The sequence below is a fragment of the Siphateles boraxobius genome, unplaced genomic scaffold (genome assembly GCF_051911475.1).
Source record: "Siphateles boraxobius isolate OS27281-9 unplaced genomic scaffold, OSU_SipBor_1 104, whole genome shotgun sequence".
In the NCBI taxonomy this organism is placed as follows: Eukaryota; Metazoa; Chordata; class Actinopteri; order Cypriniformes; family Leuciscidae; genus Siphateles; species Siphateles boraxobius.
The window spans coordinates 2351315-2366575 of NW_027508705.1; the positions used below are offsets into that span (position 1 = coordinate 2351315).

Consider the following 15261-nt stretch of genomic DNA (forward strand, 5'->3'; position numbering starts at 1 on the left):
AAAGTTTCTCGGGGGAACGCAAACATTTTGCAAGAGAAAGCAAAAGCATTGAATTATTTTTTAGTCCCATCTCATATTTTGTCCCATTAGGGCCTCCGTACATTATCTTCGGAATAATGTTCCAAGACCAGGTAAGAGCATTATTGAATTCATGTTGACTCTAATTGACCTAATGTTCCCTCATCACTACAAGCCCTCACTTGTGGCATTGATCATTAAAATACAACTACTAATTGGTTCTTTATATCTGTGTAATAGGCCTATGTCACGAAAGAATTGAAGACCGGAAGTTCGTCTTTCAGTAGGGATATGGCTCTTCCGGTTAGCTTTTTACAATGGCGGAGTCCGATAGATACCGCTGGACCAAATCTCTCCGCGACCTGCCTGAAGTCACATTTGGCGACGTGGTTCGTTTGGTAAATGAAAACTCTCAAGTGGGAAAGCTTGAAAGCTGAGGTATGTCTCTCTACGTCCTGATGCAGAGCAACCAGTACACTACAACAACAGCTGCGGGTAGCCTGCTGTATGGCCAGCAAGGTAAACGTTTCTATGGTAACGGCGAGTAGGACCAATCAGCAGACGTTGCTGCTACCCTTAGGATTTGTGGGTAGTGTAGTTTTTTTTCATACGATCGCGGATAAAACACGTTTTTCTTAAAACAAGGTTGATTTCATACGAACTTATAGCTTCTACAGGAGGAAAAACCTTCGTTTCACAACCTCATAGCTCGTGGTCAGTCTACCTCGGATGGTTTAGACATTATGGCAGATAATCTAAGTCCTTATGGAGAAATACTGTTGACCGGAAGTTCTGTATCTCTACTCCGCGTTCCCGAAGCAGGAAGTGTGACATAGGCCTATAATGGCTCTGTATAATAACCACCTGCATTCAGCCAACTCTCAGATTCATCAGTACTTTTATTCAGTACCAGTTCACTAGCAGGATTGTTATCTTGTGAGTGGTCAGAAGTGGTGGTTTACTTCAGCCAGAGCAGCTGCACGATCTCCGTGTCTAAATGATGTCGGTGTTGAGCCTCTTCTTCTCGAGCTCGGCTGGAGGCTGGAGGAAACTGATCTTGCACTCCTGTTGCAGTGAGTGAGTTCGACACCGGTGGAACGGGCGGTGGTGAGCGGGAGCCGGTCTACACTGGCAGCGAGCCGATCGGTCCTGGCACTGTCCACGCAGCACCAGACCAGCTGTTACTGCCACCACGGCTAAAGTCATGCCCCCCAACACCAGCAGGAGGACGAGCTGCGACTCCGACAGCCCATCTGCCCCACGCTGGGTCACCACTGAGATTTTAAACGAGCGTCTCTCGTTCCTGTTCGGAGTTGTCCAACGTGAATGATTTCCCGGAACAGATTTGCTCTCTTCGCTCTTGAACGGAGATGCTGTTTGAGATCCCGACTCCCAGACGGGAATCTCGCATGTTCTCCCGGTGTGACCTGGAGGGCAGAAGCACCAGAAGGCCGAGACCCGATCTACGCAGCGTCCTCCGTTGAGGCAGGGCTGGCCGGCGCAGTCGTCCAGGTTGATGGTGCAGAAACGCCCGGTGAAACCCACAGGGCACAGGCAGGAAAAACGGTTCACGCCATCCACACAGGTGGCACCATTGGGACATGGGCGCATCAGGCAGTCGTCCATGTTGGTCTCGCAGCGCGGCCCGGTGAAGCCGGCCAGGCACCGACACGACAGCTCTGGAGCGAAACCACCCAGATCCTCACAGAGACCGCCATTCTTGCATGGGGACCTGAAGTGATAAACAGCGTTGAAAATATCAGTCACAATGTTTTAAAGGTGAAGTGTGGGATTTCTGCACTCAAATTGTCACCAATTGTTTTCTGAGAACCGATTTATAGTCAAAACATTCTTTAAAATATTTTTCATTAAAAAAAAAAAACGTAAGAGCGGCGTGGACATTTGTAAGTTGAATGGCTTCCGATGTCATACGTTTCCAGTTATCAGCTGTACAAAACAGCCCTATATGCTGCTTGATTTCACAAACCGGTATTTGTATAGTTACTTCTGTCAAAAACATAAATGTAAATAAAAAGTGTGAGCCAGTTCTTTTGTAGTGAATCAAAAGCACTTCTGAATCAGGAGCAGTGATCAAAAAGACTCGCTTACTGAGCTGCAAATATGTTGATACTTCTTAAGAGTCACAGGATGTATACTTTTGAGGGGAATCAGTCAATGCATGTATTACTTATAGTTATCTCTGCATATTAAACTTTAACATGGTGACAACAAAAACATTGCACACGTCCCCACAACATCATTCATGAGCACAATTGAAATACAATAAAACATTTCTTTTAAAATAAATTTATAAAACATGCACATGCACAGATTTTAACTAAATGTGCACACGATAAAATCAACGCCGATGTTCATATTTTTAAAAACGGTCTTTGACGTGGAAAAGTGCTCAGTCAGTGCCGTGTCGGGGTCTGAGCAGACGTACACACTTTCCTCGTGGCAGAGAGTCCGAGAACTGAAGGTATTTGGAAATCTAAGCAATTCTTGCCGCTCGCAATTTTCAAGTAAAACATTTAGGCGTTGACTGATGCTAGTTAATATGTCAATTACATGAATTAGTCAGCGTTTACGAGGGAGGGATCTGAAACCAATAAGCTGCGCACAATTTCAAGATGATTTGCGATTTATAAATGTCACATCTGTCAGAGAGGTGTAGCCTATGCAAGTTTTTCTCTGAATTTTGAGAATTTTCTGTAGCCATTTTCGAAATGATCGTAAGATCAAATGTAGGGCGGTTTCTATGCAACATTTTATAAATGAGGCCCTTGGTGTCTCTAGAACAGAACAGCAACTGGTCCACTCCTGCAGCATCATTTCCCAGGAACACACTCAGTCAGTGTGTGTTGCCCGATCTGCAGTGCGACGGTGTTACAGACTCTACAGGGCCAGTAATAATGAGCCCATTGAATTACATGATTGCACTCTGGAGGCTGCAGATTGACCAGGCTATTGTTCTGCCCGAGCCAGTGCGTCTGGGCTTGTGTGCTAATAGATGAAGGACCACAGTTTAACAAAATGTTTATTCAAAGGGGTCATAGAATGAGCAATCCACTATTCACTGATCTCACGTAAAAGAGTTCATTGTAATTGAAAGTCCTACTAAAAACGACTTGTTCTGTTCTTCTGCAACTTTGTGATGTCAAACAGGTGAGTATCTGAAAACACGAGCATGCAGATATATATATATATATATATATATATATATATATATATATATATATATATATATATATTATATACATATAAACAGTCAAACCAAATATTATTCAGACACCTGATTTAATTATGGTTTTGCTAGTGGGTGCAGGACACTATAGTTAATTTATGTAAGTGAGGATAGCAAAATAAAGTAAACCGTGATATATTATACCCCTAAATTCTTCATACAGTGACTGCCAGTAAAATGTATACAAATCTTGGACCAAAAATGATTCAGACACTTTGACCTGACCATGTTTTGCTTAAGTGTTTTTTCTTTAACTGCTAATGCAAGTTTTACATCTCAGACTGAACAAAGTTAAGCATTGCTTGGTAATTGGTTGACGTGAACTGGTATTATCTAATTGTGCAGTTAAATTTAACAGCTGACAGCTAATCAACCTAATTCATTTGTGAGACAGTCTAACAGAAGCATGGCCAAAACCAGTGAAATATGAGAGTTCTTGTCATATTTTATTAACATTTTCTAAACTATAGCAAATAAACTATGATAATGTGAGTAATGTTGAAGGTGTCTGAATAAATTTTAGTTTGACTGTGTAATATATATATATATATATATTAAAAAAACACTCACTTTGTCTTTTGGCAAGGCCCAGTTTTCAGTTCACAGTCCCGCCCATGAAAGCCTTCAGGACATAAGCAGTTGTAATCCCCCGACTCACTCAGGACGCACGTCGCCCCGTTCTGACACGGCTGTTCTCTAGAGCACACGTAAATATCTGCGGAGACAAGTAGGTGTCGTCATGTCAGTCTGTTAATGCGTTTAACACTTACGCTCATGAATAATGAATCACCTTTGTCACAGAACCTCCCCCCCCACCCGTCCATGCAGGTGCACTGCCAGGGCTGATGACAGGAGCCGTGAACACACCCGGGCATTCGCTCGCAGTCGTCACAGCGCGGGCCACCCCACCCCGGGTCACACCTGTCACACCGAGACGAGAGGTAAATACTGTTCATCTGGTTACAGTCTTCGAAAGCTAGCTGTGAGGCCAAATATACTGTACCAGCATGACACCTGAAAGTCATGAACCGACTCACCTGCAGTCACCGTTCTCAGCACACTTTCCGTGGCCAAGTTCACACGTGCAGTTACTGGCTGAGGGCGTTGCTGATGTTTCTACTGAGGGAAATAAAACGGAAGAGAAGCATACATGTTTATTGGTCTTACTATGCAGCAGTTTTTGTTGGCTAAAACTATTGAAAAACGCTTTTTTGTTTACATTTAATCATTTAATCATTTAGCAGACGCTTTTATCCAAACGAGGAGAGCAATAGATGCAATTAAACTAACAACAGGACAACAATATGCAAGTGCTGTGACCCTTCAGTCTAACACAGTATATGTAATTTTTTTTAAAGATAGATACGGAGTAGAAGAGAAAACAAAGTGTTAGTGTTAATGGATCAGGTGATGCCATTAATACTAACTTTCTTTTCTCACTCTGTATCTTTTTTTTATAAATTACGTACAGTATACTGTGTTAGACTATACTTGAAATGGAATGGAATCTGGGTAAACTTGAATTAAGTTGAAATAAAATATTAGATTATAAAAAATTAAATAAAATAAATTGCAAATGTTGCCTTGGCAGCTAAAATACTGTACAAGTATAAACTGAAGTGCTAAACTAAACTGAAATGAAAATATATTACATCTAAACAATTCATTAAAAAAGTACAAAACAAAATTACAAAAATATGCATTTCGGTGCAGTTGCTTAAAATCATATGGTCAAAAAGTGAGATGAAATTCTGATAGCTTGTAATGTAAATCAATGAGATCTTTAAAACAGTCCAGTTGACACTTACATAAACTGCATATACTGTAAATGTCAGTTGTCACTCTATATCTCCCAATAATATATCTTCGTAAGATATCGTAAGATATCTTCATATATATATATATATATATATATATATATATATATATATATATAAGCATTTATATATGCTATAATATTTTATTATCAAAGCTCCGTAGTTTTTATAATGGGGGAAACATAATGCAATCCAATACAATGAGGATTGTGAGATGAACAAATAAACGTTCCTCAAAAGCCTGATAGATCATATTTGAGACTCACATTTTAGCTTAATTTTTCTACAAGAAAAAAATAAGTCCAGTAAGTGTTCAACGTGAAATATTACTAACAATATGGAAGTTACTTTTTTTGTTTTCCGATAAAAATATCAAACATAGGGCAGGAGACATGTAGTAGATTGTGATCGCCTGTTATAAGTTAATATTATATATAACTGAAAAACACGACATGTTTTTTCAGAAAGTTTTGATCATGTTGATAATTTATAGGCCTAAGAAATTTGTGTATCATATATGAGACAGTATACTTTAAAGGCTTAATAATCATGTTTTTGATATGGTACAGGAAGTGATTCACCCCTGATCTCCATCATCACCATCTCGACTGAGTGATTTAGCATTCTTGCCTGTGCTAATCCAGTATTGGGCTTTGCACTACGGTGGCTGTTAGTGCAGGGTGTGTGTGTGTGTGTTGGGGGACGGCCAGCAGGCGCGTGTGTCTGTGGTGATGGGCACGAGGGGAGCGTGTGCGGTGGGAGGAGAGGAATGTGCTCATGTCTCCGCCCGTATGAGCTTTGCCCGAACATCACAAGAATTCACCATCGCCCAGAGCCCAACCCCTACATGCCTTCAAACCACCTCTGACATCACATGTCCTGAGAGAGGGATAGTCCTTTCACTAAACAATAAACATGCTGAATTATTCCCTACAGCCAGGAAGTTTTGAACAATTATTAATATGCAAATCACATGCACGCTTATGAGAACTTCTTAGTTAATCGTGTGACTATTTCGGATAAGAGCGGGTATGTCAGACACAATACATGTGTAAGCTCATATTCATTGACTGCTGCTGGAATGGGAAGCATTTTCCATGTAATCAGGCCTATATTCCTGGAAACACAGAGCTTTGAACAATGCGTGCCTGGCTTTCCTGTGCTATCAGTGCAACAGCTGAAAAGTACAAACTGATGATAACAGAGCAGACCAAACAACAATATGAAGCGTAATCTCTTAAACATAGACAGCTGAAGGATTAGTTTAACATTTAAAATTCTTAAAATAATTGTTCTACAGCTTTAAATGAGATGAATGGTAATTTTGTCCCTCTTGCTTGCAGGTAATTTACACACACACACACACACACACACACACACACACACACACACACACACACACACACACACACACACACACACACACACACACACACAGGTTTGTTTTGCTATCCTTGTGAGGACATTCCATAGGCATAATGGATTTTATACGGGACAAACTGTATATTCTATCCCCCTACACTGCCCCTATCCCTAAACCTACCCGTCACAGGAGACATTCTGCATTTTTACATTTTTAATAAAACACTGCTTAGTATGTTTTTAAAGCCATTTGAAATATGAGGACTCACGAAATGTCCTCATAAATCACGTTCAAGTTGTAATACCAGTGTAATACCCATGTCATTATACACATTTGTGTCTTCAAAAATCACAAAAACATGTACACACACACACACACACACACACACACACACACACACACACACACACACACACACATGCAGGGTCCAAAAAACTAAGAGCACATTAATAATAATGATTTATTATTATTATTATTATTATTTAAAGTCCCCCTGTGGTGAAAATCAAGTTTTTAATGTTGTTTATATGTCTATGTGGTGTTTTTAATATGCTTCAAGTATTAGGAGTATTTTCTCCTTAAAACTGCAGTGAAGACAAGGTGCGGTTTGAAATCGCTGGTGTTTCTCGAGAGATCGAGTGGATCTCTGAGCTGCTGTGAGTGAGTGGAGGCGGGGCTCGTTTACATATTCATAGAATCACGTTTACTAAATGAGGCAAGGTTGTAGAGTTACATTCAAACTATTTTAGGGCATGAAGATTTTTTTCCAAGGAAAAAACAAAAATGTAATTTTGGTGATCAAAAATTATTTTTAAGGGATAAAATTATTGGCTACAGGGGGACTTGGCTACTGATGACCTATTTCTAGGTCAATAATCAAATTTGCTTAGAATTTTTTTGGACTGTTTAATATAATTTAATATTATATATAACTGAAAAATAGTATGTTTTTGAAAAATTTCTAATATTTAAATTTCACTTTTGCCAGGGTATGTAATTGGTGTGGAAAGGAAGCAAATTTGCATGATTTTGCCGACCCGATCTCACGGAAACACTTAACTATTTAATAAGGGGGCGATTTTGCGTAAATTTAATTTAATCATACAAAAACAAACGATTTTTAGAAAAAGGTAATCATGAAGGACCACCCTTACACATAACCTCTGATATGAACCTCATACTCTGATATCTCTTCATTATGGTTGTAACAGAATGTAAAGGCCTAATGTTGAGGCTAATGTTACAAGAAGTGTTTATTTTCATTTTAAACATTCATGATATTATAAACCAAACATTTTGAAAGAACAACTGGCTACAAATTTTGCTTTGGAGTGGGTTCCCTTTAAAGTTGCTGACACTATGAAGACACGTCCTCGCGGAACCCGGTTTCTGAGGCACATGTAACTTCACACACTAATATCATTGGCCAACGCAGAATAAATAGTATAAACAGAGTGCCCGAGAGTATAAATAGGGTCCCTGCAAACTTACGAAAAATAAGTTTATTTTTAGTGTGCTATTAGTATACTTCTTTTAGTCTAAAAATTAGAAAGTATTGGCTACTTTCAGTCTACTTTTAATGTACTTCTCAGAAATATGCTTTTATGTACTTTTCAGAAGTATACTTAAAATTGCACTTAAGTATACTTGACTTATACTGACAGAAATGTATAAGTATATTTGGCCTATACTTGTACTCAATCTTTTGATCGAGATATAATTAAAAGTATAATTAAGTATTCTGAGTATACTTGGCTCTTAGGTGTGTTTATTCTTTTGATTGAGTAGCCTATTAAATATTTTTTTTCCACATAGTTTTACATAATCTTTTATAAACTTACATGGTTTGAAAATATGAATTTATAAAGAAAACCGATTGTAGCAATGTTCAGGGAAGAAGGAGGCGGGAACCGGCGAACATTCAAATAAACTTTATTAAAATTAAACAAACCAAACTAAAATACCGCCAGCAGCCCCTCGCGGACGACTGCTGGCTTACCTAAAATATACATAACGGCCAGCAGCCCCTCGCGGACGACTGCTGGCTTACCTAAAATATACATAACGGCCAGCAGCCCCTCGCGGACGACTGCTGGCTTACCTAAAATATACATAACGGCCAGCAGCCCCTCGCGGACGACTGCTGGCTTACCTAAAATATACATAACGGCCAGCAGCCCCTCGCGGACGACTGCTGGCTAAAATAAAACACAAATACAAAAACCAAAACTCAACTAAAATACAGGCCTGTTCCTCTCTCGATCATCAACGTCGTCGCTCCTCCTTTATGCTTCCGCTCCTCCGTGAGAGATGCGAGACCGGTGTGCTTCACAGGTGCTGCTCATTCGCAATCGCACCACCGGCCTCGCGCCGTTCTCTCATGTCCCTCGGCCGTCCTGTTCGCCACACAGATATGTTCCTAATTCTGAGTATCTGAATTTTAGACTAAATAGGAATTGACTTCAGATCTACTTTCCCCGCCATTGTCTGAATTTTCAGGCTATCCATGTTTTCACTGTTATATGGTAGGGGGCGCTATTACGCATCTTCAGTCTGAATTTTCAGGCTATCCATGTTTTCACTGTTATATGGTAGGGGGCGCTATTACGCATCTTCTGAAGTAGTACTGTATCTCCGGATCAAAACATTGGTGAAGGAGAAGCAGAAACAAGTGATAGAAGATTGCTTATGCAAATGTAAAATAACGCAATCATCAAACATTAAACAGCATATAAGTTAAAAACTCCCTAACGTTACCGAATGCAAGACATGTTCCTGGATCAACATATTTGATCCTGGTACAACATTTCTGTTCAAATATTTAGTTCTAATTAGGCTTGCTACGATAGCCGATGTTGACGGTGTTACCGGTGTTCAGAAGCAACACTTGCCCACCGCACCGTCGTTTGATTATTATTATTTTATTATTATAATTATTATTATATTGATTTATTATTATTATTATTTGTAATAAAATCATTTAGTTCCGTTAGAGAACAGACACTACAATTAAAAACTGAACGTGTCTGCTTAATAAATCGTGAGCTGAATGAGTGTCGCAGCACAGATCAGCAGCAGGAGTCAGATTTCATTTATCACGAGAGTGAGGAGCTGACTGACAAAATGACGCCAGAATATTTGGTGTCAAAGTAAAATGTAAAAGCGGCTATTCAAGCGAATTCTTCACTGTACTGTTTTGTTGTTGCGTTTTTCATTAAGAATAATAGGCTAATGAACTCACTATTCAAACAATCCACCCCCAAATTGGCACTAGTTTGAAAAGTGAAACTAAAATGCGCACGGGCGCGGAGCGAACAGAACAGAGCTGCGTTCTGGCTTAAATGATGATTCTGCGGAGCAGAGCGAGCGTTTTTCCATTGGAATGAACTGAAAACGCTCGCTCTGCTCCGCACCATTTAAGCCTTGTTTATACTTTCGCCTGGCTCCGCAGCGTGAGCCTCCGCAGCGCGCGCACGCACCTCCCAAAACGGACGAGGCATACTTGGCGCGCTCACTGTTGTACTATTCTTTGAAACGACAGTGCGGACGAGCGCATTTTACTTTTGCCTTCAAATTAGCGATTTAAAAGCCCCGGCCGTTGATACCGGTATTAATACCGGTTTAAAATATTAAAATTATCGTCACCGTCAAATCTCTAGTTCTAACCCTATCCCTACCTACAACTTGTTTCAAAAATCAAAGAGAAATTATATGTGAATAACAATGATGTAGAAGTACCAAACCCTGGTTATATGACTAAACTTGACATAAACTGTAAACTTGTACCTCAAATCTGATTGGTTGATTGGAATGTTGTTTCAGAATCAACAAAGATGTTGATCCAGAAACATGTTGTACTTGGTGAAATCAGGTTCACCGTGTTGCTTATCAGGAGTTAGCTCATTCAGGCAGGTGAAAATTTGTCTTTGTGTCATATGAGTGAAGAAAAAATCGTGAGCAAACAATTTAAGAGATCTGTCCCCCCGTGTCCATGTTTTATTACTTCTGGCAATGGACAAAAGCTCTGTGTTATTTGCTTAGGAGCCAAGCATGCGCGTTTAGACCTCAAGGGGGGTGGATGGGCTCACTGTGATACTTTCTCTGTGGAAAGCTCTTCTCCCAGTTGGCTCTCTAATAAAGATGTTTTACTGACAAAGTTTGGGAGTAACATGTTCAAATTGCCTATCCAATTAGTACTAGAGGAGCCTATATATATAAGTAGCCGACTCACCTATGTTCCTTGACTGCATCCCTCCACCACCCCGTCTCCTCACACGATTACTATCCTAACCGGAGATACGGGGGAGTACTCTGGGTTTGGGCCAAATTCAGAGCTTGGAGCCCTGCCTTCAGACAGCACACCAAATACATATACTTTTTACTCTAACTGATAATTTGTAAGTGTGAACTTCTGAAACGAGTGATGGGAGTCAAGCCTTTGGGCCCAACGGTTCCGGCCCTGCATCTGCATGGGGGTCTCAGATGGAGCTAGCTAAGGAGCTTAAAGTGGTCTCCCTCGCTTCTCCGGCTAGCTTTGCAGCTCTCGCCGGCCCGGAAGCCCTTGTAGCAGCTTATTCTGGGTTAGAAGAGAGCAGTTTGCTTGCTTCTTGTTCAGAGGAGCTAGAAATGGAGTCAGTGTCAGAATAACAACCAAGTCTGACACACTCCCCTCATATGAAAGCCCCGCATATGATGAGCTATTAGACCTTATTACATCTTCGTCATTGAAAGCTCCCACTTTACCATCCAAGCCATGCCAGACAACATCTAGGCTGCTGGTTGGCAAGTTATATGTGGTGGCAGGTCAGGCTGGTGAACCTGGACCAGAATGAGGGTCTATTTCCTGAGGCAGTTGCTAAACTGCACATAGTCACAGATCTGGCCCTCAGCACCACTAAACAGGCAGCTTGTTCAATCAGCCGATCCATGGTGGTGATGGAGAGGCATTTGTGGCTCAATCTGTCAGGCATCAGGGAGAGTGATAACCTTCTGGTCCATTTCCGGGAATGAGTTCCTGAAGAGGGGAAGTAGGGGGAAGAGACTGGAAGGAAAAACAGGAAGTTGAGCCAGATAAAAATTGTAGCTCGCACCCTGTATCTTTCTCTTTCCAGGAGGGTGTTGGAGTACAAGGTTGTTTAAAAAAAAAAGGGAAGGAAGGTTTTAGGAGGTTATGATTTATCATGTTACTGTCCAATAAAAAAAAGATAGAAAGAAACTGACTGGACAAGAGTGATGCACCCTCCCTGTGAGACTGGGTGAGTGGATGGAGAGTTTTAATACTGAAAAAAACATTTTTAGTACTTTCTGTTCTCACCTTCTCTGGGGTGAGATACTTGATGCATATGTATTTGGGTTTTCGAGTGTGATGTATCGTTTTTATTTTTTTACCCAGTTATCTCTGACCCGCAACAACTAAACTGCAGCTGATGTGCTTATGAAGTATGAATCTTCTAAAGAAACAAAAAAAAAGGAGGTTTACTTAGAGGCTTATGAGGTACAGCCAGTTATTACCCTAATCTCTCAGTTATGTTCTCTTATGCAGATCAGGAGCTTACTGTACGGTGAGTATGCGTCCAGCTCTCTCATCAGCTGCCCTCCCCAATTCTTCAGTTGGGTTTGTAAGAAGAGCTATGCACCTCATGAATATTTGTTGAGTTGAGCTTGACACTCAAGGCATTTCCTCTCCAGTCTTTATTAGGACTTAAATGGACCAGGCATGTTGATGTTGTCCAGACTGTGGATTGGCCCATTTTCCCACCCTGTTAACCCTTCAGCGGGTATCAAAGCAGAGTAAAAAGAAGTAGACTTCTTTATTAGGCCTGAGGAATCTGTCACCGTCTCCATTGTATTGTAAAAAGATCTATGCAGGGCTGTGCTCTCCGACAGATATCCAGTTAGTGGAGCTGACTCCCCTCACCGCTCAAAACTGACTTTTTGTTCAGAGCTGAATTCTGTATGCTGGCAAATCCTCTAATTATAACAAACAAATTGTATGAAAGATTCATTGTGCAGTCAGCTTCATTGAAAATAACAGGGATGTGTGAGATCGCGATGAACTGATGTCCACTTTTTAGGAATTATTAAGTCATGCCAAACCATGCACACAGTAGCTGCTTGCTTTTATGTTATAACAGTGAGAAGCACATTAAAATTAGAAAAAATAATGGGACAAAAAGAAATCAAGGGACATTTACAATAGATAAAAATCTCCGATTAATTGCGAGTTAACTATGACATCAATGCGATTAATCGCGATTAAATATTTTAATCGTTTGACAGCACTAATTTAAACAAAATCTAACACTCATAAACTGGATAACAAGACACAAGAACAGAACAACCAAACATAACACACAGAACAGATCAGGGAAATGAGACACAGCTGGGACAAATTAACTCATAATGACTAATTAACAAGACAGCAGACAGGGATAACATCAATGGCTGCGTTTACACTTGGCATTAACATGTGACCTATATCCGGATGTTGGCCACATACACATTGAAAAGACAAGTGTTTGGAATTTTTTTTTATGTTTTAAATGTTGAATGTTTTTATTGTTTCAGCATGTTTATCAATCTCCCATTTCTGACAATATAGTCATTGCACGCTATAAGCTTAAACCCGATGTGACTTTAACATGATCAACCCAATTATTTTCGTATGATCAACTCTGGAAGTATTCCTGCGTTCAAAATTTTTTTTTTAAATTCCGATTGAAATCCGATCGGTTATCCAGATACAGAGGCTACTTAATGTTAACAAATGTAAACGCACAATGTCCTGATTGGCTGATGATCCGATCTGCTTGATCGGATCACGGTGATCGCATGTTAATGCCAAGTGTAAACGCAGCCAATGAAACACATGGACAAACTGTGTGTGCCACAGGCAAACACAACATGAAGACAGACACTAAACGTGACAAAAAGCAATCAAAGCAACAAACAGGGCAGCAATATGCAAGTGCCGTGACCTGTCCCAGTTAGTCTAGCACAGTACATGTAGCGAGGTGGTTTTTTTTATTATAAATATATATAGAATACTATGTGCTAGTATTAATGGGTCAAGTGATTGCCTGGAGAAATAAATAAAATACAATGGTAGATGTGGTGCTATGGACTTAGCTGACGTCTTATTAACGTTTTAACCTCCCAATAGTGTCAGCAACTGACATGGAGTAGAGTTCCCTTGAAAGGGAATGTCTTAGGGTAACGTATGTAATACGGTTCCCTAAAAAGGGAACAAGAAGGCGCGTCACGTTGCCATTTTTTGGGCATGCCTGTGTGTCTTCCTTCAGACAAACTGAATCTGATGAAGTGTTTGCATATTTTATAGCTTCAGTCGCTCCCCGTGATGGCATCGCACTGCGTCGGCCAATGATATTAGCCTGAACTTACATGCGTCTCAGACACCTGGTTCCTCATAGCATCAGAAACTGACTCACCATCTCGATCCCTTCGCTGGGAACCAGGTTACATAAGTAACCCTAAGATGATTTCTCTCACTTGTGAGCTAGGGAGCAAGTGAGGAGCGGTAAGCTTAGAAATGGGAGATATGCAACATGAAAAGCAGAACGTTTGCTGTGCATAATTCAATATTCACACTTAAAGCAATTGTCTTATTTTCTTTCCTTCCTGTATGTTGTGAGTTTGCTATCTGCATTTACTACCCAGCTAACATGGAACGTTCCCACAACTTTCAATGTTATGTAAAGTTGATGTAAATCTTAAGATAAAACATTCTTTAAATAACATTTATAGAACACTATTTATAATTGATATGCATTCACGTGATGTTGAGAGAAATTAAATGTACTTAGAAGAACGTTTTGATGTTATTCGTACTTGATGACTGTTAACATTAACCTCTTGGAATATTACAAATAAACGTTAAAAATATATACAGAGAGTAAAAGTAGGGTTAGTAGAAAGCTGTACAACCATTCTAATCATGACCAGAAAACTGGACATTTTAATGTTTTGTAAATTACCGGTCCCATGCACATGTTTTTAGAGCATAAATATGGGTAGTGTGTTCAAAACGTGCAGCGGATAACAAGGACTGGGAGTTGTTTGAATACTGAATACATCATACACAATAAACAGTTTTAGAGAGAGAATGAGTATGGGTGTGACAGCAAATAAAAGTCAGAGAATTTCAGAGTGCTGACAGACAGATGTGGTGCAAACAACCTTCTCTTACATGATGTACAAATTCCAGGAGCCTTTTAGAAAAGCATCCAGGTCTGTAGCGTGTAAATATTTGCGATCGCAATGGTTTCAAAATGATACAGTATACTGTACATCAATAAATCTGAAAATATTTTTTTTTAAATGCATGTCACAACTGGAGGCTATAGTGTAATTTTTCCAAAAAATGTGACAGCTAATATTTACAACTAAAAGAAGTGATGCTACTAACTCACATTTCCCCCCATTAAACAGTGGTGCATTGTAACAAAATGCTGCATCACTGTCAAACATGCATTAAATCTGCAGCTGTACAGCTCAGAGAACTGAGGCAATAAACAAACACCATCTCCTAATATCATCTCTTATTTGAAAATCTGATTCATTTTAGCAAATTGATTTAGTGAATTTTTACAAACTGTACAAGAAAGAAAGAAAGACCACAGATACGTATATCAGATAGATACGAGTGCGGAACCAAAACCAAAAAACAGGAAAAAAGGTATCAATAAAATCCTATTTATAAGAACTTTTTAGATGTGTGGATCTTTTGGGTTTTCACCATTGACATTAGGTCAAGATTTGTATTTTGCATAAGAAATGAATGCATAATACTTTTTATA

At 39.8% G+C, this 15261-nt stretch overlaps 1 protein-coding gene across 5 annotated transcripts in view; it reads right to left on the reverse strand.

Moving 5' to 3' along the window:
- Positions 1-174: 174 nt before the first annotated feature.
- The window catches only part of dlk2 (delta-like 2 homolog (Drosophila)), a 34498-nt gene continuing 19411 nt past the window's right edge, over positions 175-15261 (reverse strand). For 3 of the 5 annotated variants that reach the window (XM_077247025.1, XM_077247023.1, XM_077247024.1), the window contains exons 3-6: positions 4303-4384; positions 4056-4186; positions 3836-3980; positions 175-1750 (exon numbers count right to left, since the gene is read on the reverse strand). In XM_077247025.1, the coding sequence (XP_077103140.1) occupies positions 1012-1750; positions 3836-3980; positions 4056-4186; positions 4303-4384 (1097 nt within the window). In that variant the 3' untranslated portion in view covers positions 175-1011. The remainder of the gene's footprint in view (positions 1751-3835; positions 3981-4055; positions 4187-4302; positions 4385-15261) is intronic. The other 2 variants (XM_077247027.1, XM_077247026.1) reach the window with 1 other exon arrangement.